At 45.5% G+C, this 21,682-nt stretch overlaps 1 protein-coding gene and 1 pseudogene across 1 annotated transcript; both read left to right on the forward strand.

The window, feature by feature from the left end:
• The first annotated feature begins 82 nt into the window (after nt 1-82).
• LOC120943013 (zinc finger protein 646-like) lies at nt 83-20,618 on the forward strand. The gene is made up of 2 exons (XM_040356051.1): nt 83-493; nt 12,768-20,618. The coding sequence occupies exon 2, from the start codon at nt 12,949-12,951 to the stop codon at nt 19,951-19,953; it is 7,005 nt and encodes a 2,334-aa protein (XP_040211985.1). The 5' UTR covers nt 83-493; nt 12,768-12,948; the 3' UTR covers nt 19,954-20,618.
• Nucleotides 7,252-7,389, forward strand: LOC120944501 (annotated as a pseudogene).
• Nucleotides 20,619-21,682: the final 1,064 nt, after the last annotated feature.

The raw sequence follows: 21,682 nt of genomic DNA on the forward strand, positions 1-21,682 counted from the left end.
GTCCCTTTTTTTTTTTTTTTGAGGAATTGCGCCATCTTTTGTACTGGCATCTTCATGTCACTATAGGGCAGCGGAGGAGGGGCCAGGGCGGGCAGTTGGGGAAGGCGATCCAGGGTGCACATTTCCTGTTTCCTAGCAACAAAAGGAAGTGTTTGTTTGTAGTGAGAGATGAAATAGAAGAGCCCTGATTGATTCCTCAGGCCTCACCCCCCAGGCTGGGGCCCCTCAGCGGGGACCAGACGGCACCTAGAGGCACAGGAGTGGCCCTGGGAGAGGATACAGTGGCTGTGGAGGGGCCCTGCCTGACTAGGGGCCCCCTCTGCCCTCATTTACACCAGTCATTAGGAATTATCAGTATTGCCCCCCCCCCCCCTCCCCCCCGTACTCCTATCTACAGAGTACGACTGGACCGCAGAGCTCGCACTCACTTATCGGACATGGGCTGAGCCGCCCGCGCTGCGCCATCCATCCGCCTGGACGCCATTGTGACATGGTGAGTATCGCCAACGCTTCCGCTTATTATTATATTTATAATTGTATTTGTTATAAAATCATTTTCTAATAATTTTATTCAATAATTTATACATCTATTATCAAATCATTGTATTATATCTATTATCAAATCATTTTGTAACCAGCGCCCCAAAAAACTGAGAACGGTCACATTTTTAGAAGAAAACCCTTAGAATTAAAAGTGCGTGAAAATTAAAAAAAAAAATTATTTTGTGTCCAACTTATTGAAAAATTTTATGATACACTTTTTATATTTTTTTAGGGCCTTAGGAGTCCCCAAAATTCCAGATTTTCTAATATTTCCACAATTAAAGCGGAATTCCGCTCTAAAGTGAAACTTCCGCTCATCTAATTCCCCCCCCACCCCCCCGGTGACACAATTGGCACCTTTCGGGGGGGACGGACAGAATATCTGTCTTTGACAGGTATCCTTTTCCTCTTCGGGGAGTCCGGGCCGCGGCCTGTGACGTCACCGCGGGGATTCTTCCTCCTCCCCCTGGCAGCCAGGCCAATAGCAGAGAGGGGGCGGGGACTCGCGCATGTGCAGTAGGGTTCCTGGCGTGAAGCCGAAAGGCTACACTGCCGGGTTCCCTTACCCACAATGGCGATGGCGACAGCTGACGGAAACATCGAGGGGCTCCAGTACAGGTAAGTGTCCAATTAACCACTTGCCGCCCGCCAATGACAGATTGACGGCGGCAAAGTGGTTTCAATATCCTGAGTGGACGTCATATGACCTCCTCAGGATATTGAGCCGATGCGCGCCCCCGGGGGCGCGCATCGCGGCGATCGTTGTTGCAGGGTGTCAGTCTGACACCCCGCAACACCCATCTAGGTAAAGAGTCTCTCACGGAGATTCTTTACCACGTGATCAGCCGTGTCCAATCACGGCTGATCACGATGTAAACAGGAAAAGCCGGTAATCGGCTTTTCCTCACTCGCGTCTGTCAGACCCGAGTAGAGGAGAGCCGATCGGCTGCTCTCCTGACAGGGGGGGTTTGTGCTGATCGATTATGAGCACGCCCACTGGACCACCAGGGATGCCCACTGGATCACCAGGGATGCAAAACAAAAAAACACAGGTATGCCACACCAGGGATGCCAATCATTGCCCGCAATGGATGCCAATCAGTGTCCGCAATGGATGCCAATCAGTGCCCACAATGGGCATCACTGATTGGCAGGCATTGTTTGGCACTGATTGGCATCCATTAGTACAACACATACGATAGTGCGACCTATCCGTGCCGCCCTTGAATGTACATTACGGACATGTAGGCTGCATGTCCTTTAACGGACAATCCTGGAAAGATGCAACAATTATGTATTTTACAAACTATTCGTAAATTTACTGAAAGTTGGCAACCCTGGCCCATGCCTCACTGTGCCCATGCCTCACTGTGCCCATGCCTTGACTGACGTTTAACATGGGAGTATATAGAAGGGGTGCCTAGGTTTGAAAAATCGGTGCTCCCCGGCCGTAGGTCCCATAGACAGCAAACTTTGCACACTTGTAGAGGAGAAATGGGGCTACATGTGTGCCAAGTTCCGGGCCCAGGGGACCTACGACCGGCCGGTACCGGGCCCCCAAAATCACCAGAGAACTGACTGTTTAACATGGCAGTCTATGGAAGGGGTGCCCGGGTTTGAAAAATCGGTGCTCCCCGGCCGTAGGTTCTCTGGACAACAAACTTTGCACACTATAGAGGAAGAGTGGGGGCTACATGTGTGCCAGGATTGGGGTCCAGGAGACCTACGGCCGGCCGGTACCGGGTCCCCAAATTCCGGGAGATCAGACGCAAAAAGGTGAATCGAGTATAAGCCGGGGGGGGGGGCATTTTCAGCACAAAAAAAATGTGCTGAAAAACTCGGCTTATACTCGAGTATATACGGTATGTATATTTTAATTGTTTTATTTTATATATATATATATATATATATATATATATATATATATATATATATATAAATTTACTATTACACTTATTAGGTGGATATTAAATTGGATTTATTTTTTTGGGATTCCTTTAAAAGTGAAATGCGTGGCCCAAAGAAAAGTTAATTTATATAAAGTTTTCCTAAAACTGTTTTTTTTCAATCTTTTCTTGCACCGTTTTTTTTTTTTTTTTAATTATTGCACATCAAATTTTACTTCTCCACTTACATCATTTTCATGATCTATTAGGTTTCAGTTTAAGTGGAAAAAAAAAAAATGTTATACATTCACTTGTATTGAAACTAGAGGTGCACCATTCAGCAGAAAAAAAAAGGGGGGCAATCCGCCTCGGGTGCCGCACATTGTCGGGGGTGTCATCCTGGTGTGCCCCAGTCCCCCCTTCCTCCTCCTCCCTCCCCCCTTCCTCCTCTACTTGTCACGCAGAGCGGCGATCTTACTGTGTAAGTCAATGGGCAAAGTCTCACCTCCTGTGATAGGCCGCACACCGATCCAATGGCAGGAAATTGAATCAGTGTGACGTCTGTGGTAGGAGGCGGGACTTTGTTTCTGTGGCCGCCCCGGCCCAGGCAATTCAAATCCAGCTGGCACAGCGGGAGATCACCGCTCTTATGTGTTCCGGGCGTGCTGCCTCTGATGGGGCACTGGCAAGGCTGAATTTGATGAACACTGAGGCTGCATTGATCTTTTGTATCCTGTCTGCAGTCTCTGACCGTCTCCTGTATCATGTCTGCAGTCTCTGACCGTCTCCTGTATCATGTCTGCAGTCTCTGACCGCCTCCTGTATCCTGTCTGCAGTCTCTGACCGTCTCCTGTATCCTGTCTGCAGTCTCTGACCGTCTCCTGTATCCTGTCTGCAGTCTCTGACCGTCTCCTGTATCCTGTCTGCAGTCTCTGACCGTCTCCTGTATCCTGTCTGCAGTCTCTGACCGTCTCCTGTATCCTGTCTGCAGTCTCTGACAGTCTCCTGTATCATGTCTGCAGTCTCTGACCGTCTCCTGTATCATGTCTGCAGTCTCTGACCGTCTCCTGTATCATGTCTGCAGTCTCTGACCGTCTCCTGTATCATGTGTGCTAGAGGTAGAGGTGCACCAAATGGTAATTTTGCTAATACTATTAGCAGTGTGTCAAGTTTAAGAAAGAGATTGGGGAGATGATACAAGAGATGGTCAGAGACGGAGGACACGATGAGTGCACTTCTAAGTGAAAATTTCCAAATTGGGTCCAAAGTGTCAATATTTTGTGTGGCCACCATTATTTTCCAGCTCTTCCTTAACCCTCGTGGGCATGGAGGTCACCAGAGCTTCAAAGGTTGCCACTGGAGTCCTCTTCCCCTCCTCCATGACGACATCACGGAGCTGGTGGATGTTAGAGACCTTGCGCTCCTCCACCTTCTGTTTGAGGAGTCCCACAGATGATCAATAGGGTTTAGGTCTGGAGACATGCTTGGCCAGTCCATCATCTTTACCCTCAGCTTCTTTAGCAAGGCAGTGGTGGTCTTGGAGGTGTGTTTGGGGTCGTTATCATGTTGGAATACTTCCCTGCGGCCCAGTCTTCAAAGGGAGAGGATCATGCTCTGCTTCAGTATGTCACAGTACATGTTGGCATTCATGTTTCCCTCAATGATCTGTAGCTCCCCAGTGCCGGCAGCACTCATGCAGCCCCAGACCATGACCCTCCCCCCACCATGCCTGACTGTAGACCAGACACACCTGTCTTTGTCCTCCTCACCTGGCTCCTCCCCCCCACACACGCCTGACACCATCTGACACCAAATACCTTTATCTTGGTCTCATCAGACCACAGGACATGATTCCAGTAATCCGTGTCCTTAGTCTGCTTGTCTTCAGAAAACAGTTTGCAGGCTTTCTTGTGGATCATCTTTAGAAGAGGCTTCCTTCTGGGATGACAGCCACACAGACCAATTTGATGCAGTGTGCGGCGTATGGTCTGAGTACTGACAGGCCGCCCCCCCCCCCCCCCACCCCTTCAACCTCTGCAGCAATGCTGGCAGCACTCATACATCTATTTCTTAAAGACAACCTCTGGATATGACGCTGAGCACAAGACCTCAACTTCCTTGGTGGACCATGGCGAGTCTTGGCCACCGTGCTGCCGCTCAGTTTCAGGGTCTTGGCAATCTTCTTATAGCCTAGGACAGTGATGGAGAACCTTGGCACCCCAGATGTTTTGGAACTACATTTCCCATGATGCTAATTCACTCTGCAGTGTAGTTGAGCATCATGGGAAATGTAGTTCCAAAACATCTGGGGGAGGCCAAGGTTCTCCATCACTGGGCTAGGCCATCTTTATGTAGAGCAAGAATTTTTTTTTTTCCAGATCCTCAGAGAGTTCTTTGCCATGTTGAACTTCCAGTGACCAGTAGTCCAAAAAAGTTGATTTCAGTCTGAAATAAATGGAACATCGGTCCCACACGCTCCTGACCCACCACTGCTAACCAAAGCCCCCTTATCAGCGCACATCAATGAAGGAGAAAAATTTCTAACATACTATGAAAACGTGCGGTGTGTTATTTATGGGAAAAAAAAAACACTGGCCCGGATTCAGATAGGAGATACGACGGCGTATCTCCGTGGTCGTAACTATGCGACTGATTCGTAGAATCAGTTACGCATAGATTTCCCTAAGATCCGACCGGCGTAAGTGTCTTACACCGTCGTATCTTAGGCTGCATATTTACGCTGGCCGCTAGGTGGCGCTTCCGTATATTTACGCGATGAATATGCTTATTAGGTAGATACGCCGATTCAGAAACGTACGTCCGCCCGGCGCATTTTTTTACGTCGTTTACGTTAGGCTTTTTCCGGCGTAAAGTTACCCCTGCTATATGAGGCGTATCCTATGTTAAGTATGGACGTCGGGCCAGCGTAAAATTTTCCGTCGATTAAGTCGTTAGCAAATAGGGCATTGCGTAATTTACGTTCACATCAAAAGCATTGACTTTTTGCGGGTTAATTTGGAGCATGCGCACTGGGTTACGTTCACGGACGGCGCATGCGCCGTTAGCCAAAAATGTCATTTACGTGGGGTCATGTTTTATTTACTTAAAACACACCCACCTCTTCACAATTTGAATTAGGCGCGCTTACGCCGGCAGATTTACGCTACGCCACCGTAACTTAGGGTGCAGGTTCTTGGTGAATACAGAACCTGCCTCACTAAGTTACGGCGGCGTAGCGTATCTGAGATTCTTACGGAGGCGCAGCATCCCGTTTTTGCCCTTGCGTGGGCGCTCCTCAAAAATGCCCGGCGTAAGGGCGCGTAATTTAAATGATCCCGTAAGGGGCGTGGATCATTTAAATTAGGCGCGTTCCCGCGCCGAATGTAGTGCGCATGCTCCGTCGGGAAACTTTCCCGACGTGCATTGCGGCAAATGATGTCGCAAGGACGTCATTTGCTTCAAAGTGAACGTGAATGGCGTCCAGCGCCATTCACGATTCACTTACGCAAACGACGTTAAATTTTAAATTTGCGACGCGGGAACGACGGGTATACGTAGCATTGGCTGCTAATAGCAGGGGCAGCCTTAAGCAAAAACCGACGTACGCAAACGACGTAAACTGCGTACGCAGGGCTCGCGTACGGTTGTGAATCGGCGTTAGTATGCAATTTGCATACTATACGCTGACCACAACAGGAACGCCACCTAGCGGCCTGCGTAAGAATGCAGCCTAAGATATGACGGCATAAGAGCCTTATGCCAGTCATTTCTTAGGCTGCAGTCGGCGTAACGAGTTTCCTGAATCAGGAGCATTCGTAACGCCGGCGCAAGTAAGCAATTGCGCTGCGTAACTATGGTTACGCAGATGCAATTGCTACCTGAATCTGGGCCAATGTCCTGGGTATAGCGTTGCATGACTGCGCAATTGTCCTCATTCAAAGTGTGACAGCGCTGAGAATTGGCCTGGGCAGGAAGCGGGTTTAAGTTCCCAGTAAGCAAGTGGTTAAAAAAAAAAAAGTGTTGTGTTTTTTTGTTTTTTTGTTTTATGAACGATTACTTTTTTACAACAGATACAAAATGTAGGAGCAGCAAACTTTTTCTGTTATTTCTATTGGAAGCTCCGGCAGTTTAGGGCAGATGATCTGACACGTGAACTTGTCGGGATTGCGACGTCCCTGGTTTGTTGTGTCGGCGCGCTCACCTGCCGCTCCCCCATCATTTCATTATTTGTTTCCTGCGGTGAAGAAGTCAAGTTCACCTCCTGATCCCGTCTGTCGGCATCCTTGGCCCCGGGCAGGATTACTCAGCAGGTGGGTTCAGACAGTGAAAACAAATCCCGTGCAACGAACTTCTCTGCTGCTTCTTTTAATGACACAGAAGAGCCTCCTAGAGGGCAGTAAAGCCGCGTCCGTCCGTCCGTCCGTCTGTATTTAGGGACACGTGGAGCCGATCTTCGAAAGTTTTTTTGCTGTGTTGCTGCAATTCAAATGTAACTATAATCAAGTTTTTTTTTTATTTTGTTTTTTTATGGATAAGGGAGGAGGCCTAGTCAGGTTTTTTTTTTTTTTTTTTTTTTTTTTGCCATCTGTGTCACATTGGAGGGGTTTCTCTTCACTTCCTGTCCCATAGCCAAAACATGAAGTGAGAGGAAATCCCTACAAGAGTGAGGGTGTCCCCAGAACTAGTGTCCCCATTAGAAGATTTCCACTCTATTAGTTTTCTGGGGACAATGGCCCGGATTGCACTATATATAAATACCTGTAATAAATATAATGAGAATGGGTACCAAAAGGATATGAACTTTAGCAGAAAAAAAAGAAGGGCAACTAACTGGCAGGGGAGACACCATGATCATTAAGGTGGTTCTCCCAGGGCGAGGCTCGGCCATTGCACTCCGGCCGTGCTGATCGTGGTGTCTTCCCTGTCGCTTCTCGGGCTTTTGGCTAAGACCTACCCCGAAAATAAGACCTAGCGTTATTTTCCAGGAGAGCTGCAATATAAGCCCTACCCCGAAAATAAGCCCTAGTTTAAAATGCTTGTAACATCCTATAATCCACTCTATTACAGTATTATATAATGTACAATGTGTGTGTTTCTGTAATATAATTGTGGGGAAGAGAGCTCCGGCAGGTCATAGAAGCACAGAATGAAGGTATTTGGCACAATTATATTACAGAAACACACACATTGTGCATTATATAATACTGTAATAGAGTGGATTATAGGATTTTACAAGCATTTTATCTCAGTTTACACTGGGGGTTCCTGTCAGGCAGGGAGAGAAAGGGGGAGAGAAGACAGCACATTACATGGTAAGACCTACCCCGAAAATAAGCCCTACCGTGTCTTTTGTTGCCAAAGTTAATATAAGACCCGGGCTTATTTTCGGGGAAACATGGTATCTGTTGTTATCAGTTGTCAGCAGAGCGCTGAAGCACCTCCTACATGGTGCAGGAGGTGGCCAGAGACTGCCGATATGGTACAGGAGGTGGCCAGAGACTGCCGAACATGGTGCAGGAGGTGGCCAGAGACTGCCGACATTGTGCAGGAGGTGGCCAGAGACTGCCGACATTGTGCAGGAGGTGGCCAGAGACTGCCGAACATGGTGCAGGAGGTGGCCAGAGACTGCCGAACATGGTGCAGGAGGTGGCCAGAGACTGCCGCCATTGTGCAGGAGGTGGCCAGAGACTGCCGCCATTGTGCAGGAGGTGGCCAGAGACTGCCGACATGGTGCAGGAGGTGGCCAGAGACTGCCGACATGGTGCAGGAGGTGGCCAGAGACTGCCGACATGGTGCAGGAGGTGGCCAGAGACTGCCGACATGGTGCAGGAGGTGGCCAGAGACTGCCGACATGGTGCAGGAGGTGGCCAGAGACTGCCGACATGGTGCAGGAGGTGGCCAGAGACTGCCGACATGGTGCAGGAGGTGGCCAGAGACTGCCGACATGTTGCAGGAGGTGGCCAGAGACTGCCGACATGTTGCAGGAGGTGGCCAGAGACTGCCGACATGGTGCAAGAGATCAATGCAGCCTCACCTGTGCCCGTCAGATGCAGCCTCACCTGTGCCGTCATGCAGCCTGCCAGTTCCCGAATCAGAGCGGCGATCCCCGTGTGTCACAGCTGTATTTGAATTACCCAGATTGTAGTAACATTGTCCCGCCTCCTGTGATGACGTCACACTGATTCAATGTCCCACTATTGGATCAGTGTGCCGTCTGTCACAGGAGGCGGGACAATGTTACTGCGGTCTGTGTAGTTAAGCTCCGTGACACACGGAGATCGCGGCGAGGGGAGAAGGAGAGGACTGCGGAGCGCCAGAAGGACACCCCCGGAATTGGCGGTACCAGGAACGGGGGGCCCTGCCCCCCATTTGCGGCTCAGTTTTCTGCAATTTTTTCAGCAATGTGCCAAAAAACTAAATTTTCGGCCGATATGTTTCATTGCCCGAAATTTCGGTGCATCCCTACTTGAAGGTATTTTGTGACTTATTTAAAAAATGGGGAAAAATGTATTTCTACCAAAATGTAAATATCGGTACCCGTTGTGGGTGGGCTGACCCAGTCAATGGATTTTCCCATGACTCCTGCTGCTTTATTGGATGCCTCAGTGAGTTCTAATTCCTCCTACATGCCAAGTCTTGCAGATAATTACCATTGGTACAGCGTCTGTAGACCAGGAATGTAGCCGCTGTATTCTGCTGTTGTATACGTTGGGTGTGCCGCTCTCAGGTAGATGATACGTTTTTTATTACTGGCGTAGGAGATGTAAACGAGAGGGCGGGTACAGACATTGACGAGCTGCACGCTCCTTGTCTATAATCCCCCATGATCACAGAAGCTTATGCCGCTAAAGAATGCTTTATGATCTTACAAATACCCAGCAAGTGTTTTTACGCTGGGTGTTGATATTTTTATGGAACGCCGCCAAATTCATATGGAACTCCAAGAAGCGGCCATTGCATTCCAATCTGGGTGCTTTGTGCACATTTTAAAGAGGGCCTCCGGCCAATAATTGTTTTACAGAGAGAAAAAGTATATTTACAGCTAACCATGCATCGGCACAATCCAGTAGATTTTAGATATAGCACTTTTTTGTTTAAGAAAAAACAAATTTTATTTCTTTAACCAAGTGGGGAAAAAAGGACGCCAATTTTGTTTGGGATCCACGTCGCACAATTGTCAGTTAACTGCTTGCCGACCAGCCGGCAGCAGGTCGGCTCTCCTGGGCGAGAGCCCGTAGCTCTACGTCGGCTCTTTGAGCTGCCACTAGGGGCTCCCGTGCGTGTGCTCGGCGGGCGCGATCGCCGCCGGGCACACGCGATCGCTCGTTACAGAGCGGGGACCGGGAGCTGTGTGTGTAAACACACAGTTCCCGGTCCTGTCAGCGGGGGAAATGCTGATCTTCTGTTCATACAATGTATGAACAGAAGATCAGTGTTTCCCCTAGTGAGGCCACCCCCCCTACAGTTAGAACACATACAGGGAACATACTTAACCCCTTCCCCGCCCCCTAGTGTTAACCCCTTCACTGCCAGTGGCATTTTTATAGTAATCCAATGCATTTTTATAGCACTGATCGCTATAAAAATGCCAATGGTCCCAAAAATGTGTCAAAAGTGTCCGAATTGTCCGCCATAATGTCGCAGTACCGAAAAAAAATCGCTGATCGCCGCCATTACTAGTAAAAAAAAATATTAATAAAAATGCCATAAAATACCCCCTATTTTGTAAACGCTATAACTTTTGCGCAAACCAATCAACGCTTATTATGCAATTTTTTTTTTTTTACGAAAAATATATAGAATAATACGTATCGGCCTAAACTGAGGAAAAAAAATGTTTTTTATTATTAATTAGTAATTTATTATGGCAAAAAGTAAAAAATATTAATTTTTTTCAAAATTGTCGCTATATTTTTGTTTATAGCGCAAAAAATAAAAACCGCAGAGGTGATCAAATACCACCAAAAGAAAGCTCTATTTGTGGGAAAAAAAGGACGCCAATTTTGTTTGGGAGCCACGTCGCATGACCGCGCAATTGTCTGTTAAAGCGACGCAGTCCCGAATCGCAAAAAGGTCTCTGGTCTTTGGGCAGCAATATGGTCCGGGGGGTAAGTGGTTAAAGCGACGCAGTGCCGAATCGCAAAAAGGGGCCAGGTCCTTTACCTGCATAATGGTCCGGGGCTTAAGCCCCGGACCATTATGCAGGTAAAGGACCTGGCCCCTTTTTGCGATTCGGCACTGCGTCGCTTTAACTGACAATTGTGCAACGTGGATCCCAAACAAAATTGGCGTCTTTTTTTTCCCCACAAATAGAGCTTTCTTTTGGTGGTATTTGTTCACCTCTGCGGTTTTAATTTTTTTGCGCTATAAACAAAAATAGAGCAACAATTTTGGAAAAAAATGCAATATTTTTGACTTTTTGCTATAATAAATATCCCCAAAAAATATATAAATTTTTTTTTTTCCCCTCAGTCTAGACCGATACGTATCCTTCTACCTATTTTTGGTAAAAAACAATCGCAATAAATCGTAAAAAAACAAATAAAATCGCAATAACCGTATAGTGACTGGTTTGCGCAAAAGTTATATTGCCTACAAAATAGGGGACATAATTATGATTTTTTTACTAGGAATGGCGGCGATCTGCGATTTATTTATCTATTTTTCGGGACTGCGACATTATAGCGGACACATCGGACACTTTTGACACATTTTTGGGACCATTCACATTTATACAGTGAACAGTGCTATAAATATGCATTTATTACTGTATAAATGTGACTAGCAGGGAAGGGGGTTAACCACTACGGGGCGGGGAAGGGGTTAAATGTGTAGCCTAGTGAGTGTTCTAACTGTAGGGGGAGGGGGGTGACTGGGGGAGGTGACGATCTGTGTCCCTATGTACAAGGGACACAGCATCGGTCTCCTCTCCCTGACAGGACGTGGATCTCTGTGTTTACACACAGAGATCCACGGGCCTGCTCAGTTACTGGGCAATCGCGGGTGCCCGGCGGCCATCGCGGCCGCCGGGCACGCGCATTGTGTTCCCATTAACGCAACGGGTGCGCACCTCCTAGCGGCTTTAAATGACAGGACGTCATATGACGTCCTGTCAAGACAATGCAGTCTTCCGCCCGCCGTCATTTGACGGCGTGTGGTTGACAAGTGGTTAAAAATGCATTCGTCATAAAGTGCTGTTGGCTCTACAGAAGTCTACCTCTCTCCAGAATTCTTCTGAGTCTGTTAAAGGATTTATCAGTATTAAAAAGGAACACATTATATGTACAGTAATTCTCTTCCCAACGCCTTATTTTTTTTCATTAATTTATAATAACCCTGTAGTAGGTACCAAATTAAAAAGTTGGCAAATGGCACTGACCCTGACCTACCTTTTGGGCACCCCAGGAGCCCCTGAATTTTGGGTTCTTGCTATGCAAGTATTTACCGTATTTATCGCGGTATAGCGTGCTCCCGCGTATACCGCGCACCCCTAAAGTGGCCCCCAATCCTGTGGGGAAAATGTTTTTTTTGTACTTACAGTTTTGGTGTCTTGCGCAGCGGCCTCGTCGGGTCGGGCGTCCTTCTGCGGCGGGTCCGGCGTCCTTCTGCGGTGGGTCCGGCGTCCTTCTGCGGTGTCCTTCCAGCCACGAGTTTGAATACTGCGCCGGCATATACCGAGCGCAGTACACTCGTGAATCTTCGGGCAGGCTCGGCAACTGTCGCGCTCACGTCCTGTACGTACAGGATGTCAGTGCGAAAGGCGCCGAGACTGCCCGAAGATTCACGAGTGTACTGCGCTCGGTATATGCCGGCACAGTATTCAAACTCGTGGCGGGTATCGGCGTATATCGCGCACCCACGATTTTGCCCTGATTTTCAGGGCAAAATAGTGCGCGGTATACGCCGATAAATACGGTACCTCCTGGTCTGAAATCTGTCTGTGATTGCTCAAATATGAACTTTCAAAAGGGACAGCAATACATTTAAATAGTTTTCATGTATTCTATTGTACATTGAAAGAATAATTCGGTTTTTGACTTCTCGTGCAAACGAACTTCTTCTCATCGCTATGCATTCCTCTATTACTGTTTACATAAACACCAGAAGACTAAATCCAGATGTGAGCTGTTTAGTTTAGTTCTTCAATGTTTAGCTGGGGGCATTATTTTCAATATATACAGTATGTTTTCATCTAATGTTTTAAAAAATATATATATATTAATTTATCATTGGATAATACAAAACACATTTTCAAACTTGTATTGTCACTATGTAGTTAGGGGAGAATTACATTTTGTATTCCCATTTTAATTGTGACTTTAATTTTGTGTTTTACAGGTTTGATGGGAAGAAACTACGACAATAATGGACCTGGCTGTGGAAGTGAACTCCAGATGTATACTTTACTATAAGATTCCACACAAGCTGGAAGTCAAGCCTGTTCAACCCAATGCCTAAGTTTTCTGGTGACGGGTAGAGAATTCATGTTTTGAAAAGCCCAGCCCATTCCAGATCAAGCATGGAGGAAGAAATTTTCGGGGCCAACCAAGCTACAATGGCTTTGGACAGATCTCTGGACACTGACCAGTGCTCCAACTTGTTCTCTAGCCCAGCAGAACTGAACACCACACAGGGAAGCCATAAAGAAGAGAGACCGTACAAATGCAGTCTGTGTGACAAGAGTTATCGGCATGCTGGAAGCTTAGTAAACCATAAGAAAACTCACCAGATTGGTCTCTACACTTGCCTCATCTGCCAGAAGGAGTTTTCTAACCCTATGGGGTTGAAAAGTCACTTGCGCACACACTCTGAGGACAAGCGATTCAAGTGTGATCAGTGTGGAGAGGCGTTCCGTATGTCTCAGCAGCTTTACAACCATCGAAGGTCTTCACATACTTTTTCCTCAATCTCTATTGCAGAAAGTTTAGCAAGAAACCACGTAGTTGATGTGCAAGCTCCTATCCTAGTGGATAGTAGCAATTTAATTAGTAACTTGGAAAACTATATTGCTGAATCCATGGTGCCAGGAGACTTTTCTCATGTTGCTCCAAAGTATTATCAAGATGGAAATTCTGCAGAAGAACCTGCAAATGATGATGCTTTAACTCAACAGGGGTCCATGGAGGATACTAGAGAAGAACAAGCACCCAATGACAACACAGAGGAATATCGTTACAAATGTAATCAGTGTGAGAAAGCTTATAAACATCCAGGAAGTCTTGCAAACCACAGACAGAGCCATATGGTGGGTTTGTACCAGTGTGCAATTTGCTTTAAGGAGTTCTCCAACCTCATGGCCATGAAAAACCATTGCCGCCTTCATTCAGACTCCAGAGCTCGCCAAAGGTGCAAATCCCCTCGATACTCTGCAAAAATTGGTGGTCCTCTGTTAGAAAATGCAGATACACTACAAAAGGATATATTGTACCCAAAAGATACTGAACACCAACATGAGGATCTGCCTGCAATATCGCAGGTTTCTGAGAGCAGTAGTTATGAGGAAGACACAGAAATGTTACCTTCACCAACTCAAAAACTCCAAGATGATCTTCATCCTGATTCCCTCTGTTCAGAACGGGCTCTACAGAGTCCGAACAAGGACAGTATGATGGTGGAGAAGAATGCAGTGGATCATAATTCAACCTTCACATCAGAGGAGGAAACTTGTCAACAGTCTGAGCAGCAACAATACGATGAAATCCTTGAAGAGGGCAAGCCTGAAGATTCGGAAAATAGACCTTTTAGGTGCCAAGATTGCGGAAAGACTTACAGACATGCTGGGAGTCTCATAAATCACAAAAAAACTCACCAAACAGGGGTGTATAGTTGTCCCCTGTGCTCTAAGCAGATGTTCAATGTTGCTGCCTTAAATAACCATTTTCGAGCGCACTTTAAGTCTAGGGCAGGGAGGAAGTTGGAGGATAGTTACGTTTATTCAGCGAATGTGTCTGATCTCTCCCAGAATCTAGAAGACTCTTTCCAGTGTAGAATCTGTGGTGACTATTTAACCAATGAGAATGATTTTTTGCAACATCAAGTCATCCATCAAGAGGAAGCAATAAAAGAAACATACGGCGATACGCAAAACATGGAGGGGACTCTTGGATCGGGCACTTACTGGCCTGAATATACTCAAGTATCTCAAAGTAACAGTGACCCCTCCAGCCATAGTTTACCCAACCCTGTGAAGCCAGAGATGGAAGATCTTGCTCAACAGCCATCCCTGCATCAGTGGACACACGAGGAGACCTCAACTACCCCCCATGATGGAACTCCACAAGACAATGGTGCTAAAGTCCAGGATACATCCGGTGACATTGAACAGCTTACCGTAGATCAGATGGTCTTTAAAGAAGAATCTTCTCCATTAGAAGAGCATGATGAATCGCCAGTGGATAGGCCCTATAAGTGTGAACCTTGTGGAAGGACATACCGGCACAAAAGCAGCTTGATAAACCATAGGCTCACACATAAGACTGGAATATATCAGTGTTCTCTGTGCCCAAAGCAATACTCTAATCTGATGGCCCTTAGAAACCACCATCGCTTTCATGGTCGTTCATATGCAGGCCGTAGGGGAATCTTATCCAGAAGGGGCCATCCGTATCTTCGTGGTAGGCCCAGATTTTTGCAAAATAAGACTATCCACTCTCTTACAGAATCAGTAAAATTAAATGAGAATGTGTCCCCCCAAACAGATGATGATACAGCTGTTGAAGAAACTTTGACACAAATCTCCTGCTCCTGTGGAGAATCCTTTGACTGTACAGAGAGTTTTCAGTGTCACAGCCAGATGTGTCAAAGCTCAACACCAGTTTCTTGCTCTACAGAACCACCTATAGACCTTAAAAAAGAGGAACAACTGTTGACTGATCCTCTGACTGCTTATAAAACTATAGAGAAACAGGAATCTCCAGTAAAGCTTCTTGAAGCCTCAGAACATCAAGGAAGGCGGGTATATGAATGTGACCTTTGCAACAAGTCCTACCGGCATTCAGGGAGCCTAATCAACCACAAACGAACCCACCAAACCGGTGACTATATGTGCCCTTATTGTTCTAGGCATGTGCACAACATGGCTGCCTTAAAAAATCACATAAGAATTCACCACAAAGGTAAAAAGAGCCAGCCTGGAGAAATGCATGACAGTTCTAGGTTTCTCTATCCTGATCTCTGTTACTCCCATCCAGGTGCTAAGAACTTCTTTGGTTGCGTTAATTGTGAGGAGATCTTTCATTGTGAAGAGGATCTTGTTGCCCATCAAATGGTGCATATGGCTCTAGAGGGAGATCCATGGGAACAGAGGGTATCCAATACAGGAGAGGATGACCAAAATCTCTCTTTAGAAAATGTTAGCGATTCTGAAAGGGAACATTCTAATAACTCTGATATCCATGGGGCTGAGAATCCTGGAAATACAGAGCTTATGTCTGAAGACTATAGTAATCATATTGATTATACATGCATAGAATGTGGGGAAGTTTACACAAGTATTGAAGACCTAAATAACCATAAACTTACCCATCAAATTGGCATCTATCAGTGTTCGTTTTGTCCAAAAGAGTATCCCAACCTTCCAGCACTGAGGGAACATTTTCAGTCACACACAAAATCTCTTGCTCTCAGGAATGTTGTAAAAGACAATTCCCATGGGGAAGAGTTGGATGAAACTGTGCAAGACCAGCAAGCTTTTGACAATTGTTACGACTGTGGCCATTGCGGTTTGATTTTCTCTGATGAAGTAGACTTTCACCAGCACCAGGTTGCACATGAAAAGCAAGTGAAGGCGGAGTCTCTTTCTGTCACTGATCCAGAGGGAAAGGAGCCAGAATTCTCCTTTCCTATGGATTCTTCAGAAAGGGAATTGTTAAGAAGAATAAAGAGTGAACTGGAGGAGGCTGAGCACACTGAAGCACCAGATGGTGGTTCCCAGCTTTCCCATATATGTGGTTACTGTGGCCAAACCTATGATGACCTAGAGAGCTTACAGACCCATAGCTTGAGTCACAGCGCTGAAGAAAAACCTTTGACAAATGAAAACATTAACAGTGAAGCAGATAATCAAGATCACAATTTCCAACAGACCCCAACGAAGGAAGAGGAGATATCTGATGAAATGCCTAAGAACGAGGAAAGCCATGAGAACCGACCTTATACCTGTGATCAGTGCGGAAAGAGCTATAGACATGGTGGAAGTTTAGTAAACCATAAAAAGACTCATTTAGTTGGCAATTTCCAATGTGTAGCTTGTTCTAAACAGTATCCCAACATGGCAGCTTACATTAACCACTTGAGGCACCATCCACAGTGTAAGCAGCATGTAGCATTGAACAGTCAACATGAACCTAATGCTTCAGATCTTCATGACTCTCCATACACTATTAGAGAAGGGGGGCGTTTGAACTTTTCCTCTAGTGCTACCTTTCTCAATGCTTCTGCTTCCGCCGTCCTCCCAAGTGACTTTAAACCATGCATAGACACTTTATCCACAGATAATTCCTGCTTCAATCATTCCAATACGCAAACAAACTTCCAACTTACACCAAACCATCCTAAACTATCCAGGAAGCGATGTTTAGGACAAGGTGAAAAGAGAAGGGACCCAGTAATGGGTCCATCCCCTGAAGGTGGGAGCACATGTCAGCCTGATGTAGATGACAAATTATTTCAAGGTTGTGAGTTCGCTGGCAAAACAGTCATTGGGGTTGAAGCATTATCACTACATATTGCTGGTAATTGTGAAAAAAGCAATGGAATAGAGGTAGTAGGTCACTCAGAAGAGACCATAAAAGCTGAAGAAGATACAATTCCACCTCTGGCTAGTATAAATCATAACCAGAATGAGGGTGAGGCTGGCTACTGCGGCCAAACCTATGATGATCTAGTGGGATTACAGGCCAATAGCTTGAGTCATGCCAATGAAGAGAAACATTTGGTCAATGAAAGCATTCATAGCGATGCAAATAATCAAGATAATGATCTTCAACTGACTCCGGCAGTGAAGGAAGAGGAGAATTCAGACGAATCTCCTAAAAACGAGGAAAGCCAAGAGAACCGACCTTATACTTGTGATCAGTGTGGAAAGAGCTATAGATATGGTGGAAGTTTAGTAAATCACAAAAAGACTCATTTAGTTGGCAATTTCCAATGTGTAGCATGTTCTAAACAGTATTTCAACATGGCAGCTTACATTAACCATTTGAGGCACCATCCAGAGTGTAAGCAGCATGTAGCAGTGACCAGTCAACATGAACTTAATGCTTCTGAACCTCATGACTCTCCATACACTACTGAAGAAGGGGGGCATTTAAACGTTTCCCCTAGTGCTTCTTTACCCAATCCTTCTGTCTCCGATGTCCTCCCAAGTGACTTTAAACCATGCATAGACACTTTATCCATGGATAATTCCTGCTTGGATCATTCCAATACGCAAATTAACTTCCACACTCCAGCAAACCATGTTAAACTATCCAGAAAGTACCCAGTGACCAGCACACCTATGAAAGCTGAGAGCACACCTGGGTCTGATGTAGATGACAAACCATTTCAAACTAGAGAATTGGCTGGCAAAACTTTCTTTGGGGTTAAATCATTATCACTACGTATTGCTGGTAACTGTGAAAATAGTGTAATTGAGTTAGTAAGACCTTCAGAAGAGACAATAAAAGTCAAAGATGAAGTTTCATCTCTGGCTAGTTCAAGTCGTAATGAGGATGGGCGTGGATTTTATCAGCGTCCCTTTCGTTGTGAAGTCTGCGGCAGGAGTTACAGGCATGCAGGAAGTTTGATTAACCATAAACAGACACACAAAACTGGGGTTTTCCGCTGTTCCATTTGTCAGAAGCGCTTCTTCAACCTTATGGCCATGAAGAATCACAACCGCATCCACTTTGAGTTAAAAAGACACAAGTGCCTGGATTGCGGCAAAGCCTTTCGGCTTCGTAAACAATTGGACACTCACCAAAGATTACACTGGCAAAGGGCTGCAATAAGGAAGTCCGGTCGACGTAAACGTCTGAACACAAGATGCAGAAAATTTTCTCAAATGCAGCAGCGTAAGATCACGCCACTTTGTGAAGACATTACTTTAGATCGAGCTGATTGCTCTGGTAAGAAGAGCTCTGATTCTTCAGTGAAAAGGGAACTGGATCCAGATTCCCGTCCTTACCAATGCGAACAATGTGGGAGGTCATACAGACATGCAGGAAGTTTGTTTAACCACAAGAAAAGCCACAAGATGGGTCAGTACAGTTGTCCCATTTGTCACAGAACTTATTCTAATCTCATGGCCTTGAAGAACCATGAACGCAATCACTATGAAGCAAAAAGGCATCATTGTTTGCAGTGCGGAAAGTCTTTTAAATGGAAGAGACAACTAACCAGGCATCTGTTTGTTCATGCACAAGAGGAGTCCCAGTCTAACTCCCAACCACCCGTAGAACGAAAAGCAAGTACTGTAGATGATCATCAGGCTGAAAGATCCACTGGATTTCGTAAGAGATCCAGGAAATCAACTAGCCCCATTTCTAGGAATTTAAAGAAGCAGCGCAGTTATTTTGGTAACAACGCACCATTCACAAAAGATCCGATTTGCACAGCTTGTGACGTTTTGTTTTCCAGCAGTGATGAGTTAAGAAAACATGTTTGTAGCGAAAGCCTCATTAAAATGCCAAACACTGACAACGAAGAACTAGGAAAAACAACATTGTCAAAAGAGGATTCAGAGCGCCCATATGGTTGCGATGTATGCGGCCGCACCTATCGGCATGCCGGAAGCCTTCTTAACCACAAGAACACTCACAAGAAAGGACTTTATAAGTGTTCGTTATGCAACAAGCAATTTTCCAACCCTATGGCCATTAAAAACCATCTCCGCACTCATGCCGTTAAGAAGAAATTTCAGTGCGTGGAGTGTGGAAAGGCATTTCGTTCTTCCCAAAAGTTGGTCTGTCACATCAGATCTCACACGGGTGTAGGGCCCTTCCGATGCCCAATTTGCAGTCGTGAATTTAGCAGCAAACTGACGCTTAGGCACCATCAAAGGACACACAAAAAATCGCATTCTTTCCGGTCTTCCTCTCCAGCAGTGCCATCTGATGAAGAAACAAACATTTGTGAAAACACATCAGACTCTTGCAAGGTGGAGCCAACTCAGGATTTCCCACCCTCCCAAGAACGGAAATACAAGTGTAACCAGTGTGATCGGTCTTACCGCCATGCCAGTAGTCTATTTAACCATAAAAAAACTCATCGGACCGGTGTCTACAAGTGCCCCAACTGCCTAAAGGAATTCTTTAACCTGATGGCCTATAATAACCACCTCCGTATTCACAAATTCCCTTGCGAAGACTGTGGAAAAGCCTTTCGTATTGCTGGTCACCTTGAAGCTCATCGCAAGATCCACGAGCAAGAAGGAGCTTTCAATTGTTCCAGTTTTGAACATGACCAACTAACACATAATGGTCCGGATAATGACGTTCTAGAACCTCAGCCAATATCCAACTTAATGGTTGAGGTGACATGAGCGCAGCGGTGGAGGGCGGCATGGCCCTTTTGTATGTACGAGTAAATTATCTCTTCCTCTTCGTTTCCTAAAACTGATCTTTCCAAGGACTCTCATTCTTTTTTTCAGGAACCTCTGCTGTGTGCCATTAACACTTCTAAGGATGTCCTCATGTAAATAACTGAATAACGAATTGTCATGCAAAGTCACCTTCGAAATGGAACAAAGTGGTACAGTTTGTTCCTACATTACATGCCTTTTTTTTTCTTCTTCTTTAAAAAAGAACAATGAAGGATCAACCTTCACTTAACTGATGCACTTCTGTGGAAAAAAAAATAATTAAATATGGTGCTTTATTGAAACATTTGACACCAAGGTGTCTCGTTACTGCAGCGTGATGTTGTAAATCACACCTGCTTTGTTTAGTTAGGTTATTTGTACACTTTTTCTCTGCACCCCTCTAGGGGAGGATAAAAGAACAATGCGACTGGGACTCAAAGTCTGAGCAACTGGGGTTGGAGGGGTACATCATAGGGCAACGCATGTTGCTTCAAAACGGGTTTACAAATTGCCCAGCCAATGTCTACAGCACTGTGCAGCGGTCTGGTTTTAATAATTTATATTGTACAGGGTTCTGGGAACCTGCAAAACTGACAGTGTGGGTAGATAAACTTATTTGGAAAATCCTCTGTCTTGACTTCTTTCTGTTTTTGCTAATGAGTGTTTATTTATAAGGGGCCCCGTTCACACCTTCATGTTGTGCACCAAGCACAGTGAGATGCATTGCAGTGACATTCATTTTGGATGCTACCCAACTACCTTCGTAGATTGCACATGTTCCATGTGCCATAGAATACACCAAACACGTTGGGGTTGATTTACTAAAACTGGAGAGTGCAAAATCTGGTGCAGCCGTGCATGGTAGCCAATCGGTTTCTAACTTCAGCTTGTTCAATTAACTTCTTCCAACCCAGCCATAAGTCTGCTACAGAACTGGCTTCCATTCTTGGATGGTGTCCATGGATGTCTTCCCAGATCCCTGCTTCCTGCACACCCCCTGAGGTGCGCATATGGTGCACTCTGTTACCACTGTGTCCTTCAAACACAGCTGATCACAGATTGCAGGTAAGGGCCAATTCCAGCGTCACTTTACAATGTGATCAGCTGTATTTCACCACAGCTGGTCACAAGTAAACAGACTTGCTGATTATTTGCAGTCCTTTCACATGGTGTCTGTGGGAGGAAAGGAGAGCTGTTAACCAGCAAGACTATCAGTCGGCATCAAAGGGTAGTTGATGCTTGTAGTTTCCATTAGAGGTAGTAAGCTAGTCAACAGTATAGTAAATGGCTTCAAACATGCCTGGGACAAACATAGATCTATACTCAGTCAAAAAAGTTAAAGAAAAAAAAAAGTTCAAAACATATGAAAAACAAAAAAGGATAAAAATTGGGCAGACTTGTTTTGTGGGGGGTTTTTTTTTCTTTCGGCGGTTACACTTCTGACAGAAACTAAGGTTTTTGTTTTTTTCCCCATATTTTTGGTCTTTTTTTTTTAGTTTGTTTAACAGAAAATAAACCCCCGTGGTGATTAAATACCACCATAAGAAAGCTCTATCTAAAAAAAAAAAAAAAAAAAATTAAACAAACTTAATTTGGGTTTAGTGTTGCATGACTGAGCAATTGTCAAAGTGCAGCAGCACTGAAAGTGAACCAACAATGCACGAGCTTAAAGGAACCTATTTAGAAAATA

This window comes from Rana temporaria, chromosome 6, assembly GCF_905171775.1.
Source record: "Rana temporaria chromosome 6, aRanTem1.1, whole genome shotgun sequence".
NCBI lineage: Eukaryota > Metazoa > Chordata > Amphibia > Anura > Ranidae > Rana > Rana temporaria.

Bases quoted from the DNA above. Each gene is read 5' to 3' on its own strand.
- LOC120943013 (XM_040356051.1), top strand. From the start codon at position 12,949: ATGGAGGAAGAAATTTTCGGGGCCAACCAAGCTACAATGGCTTTGGAC.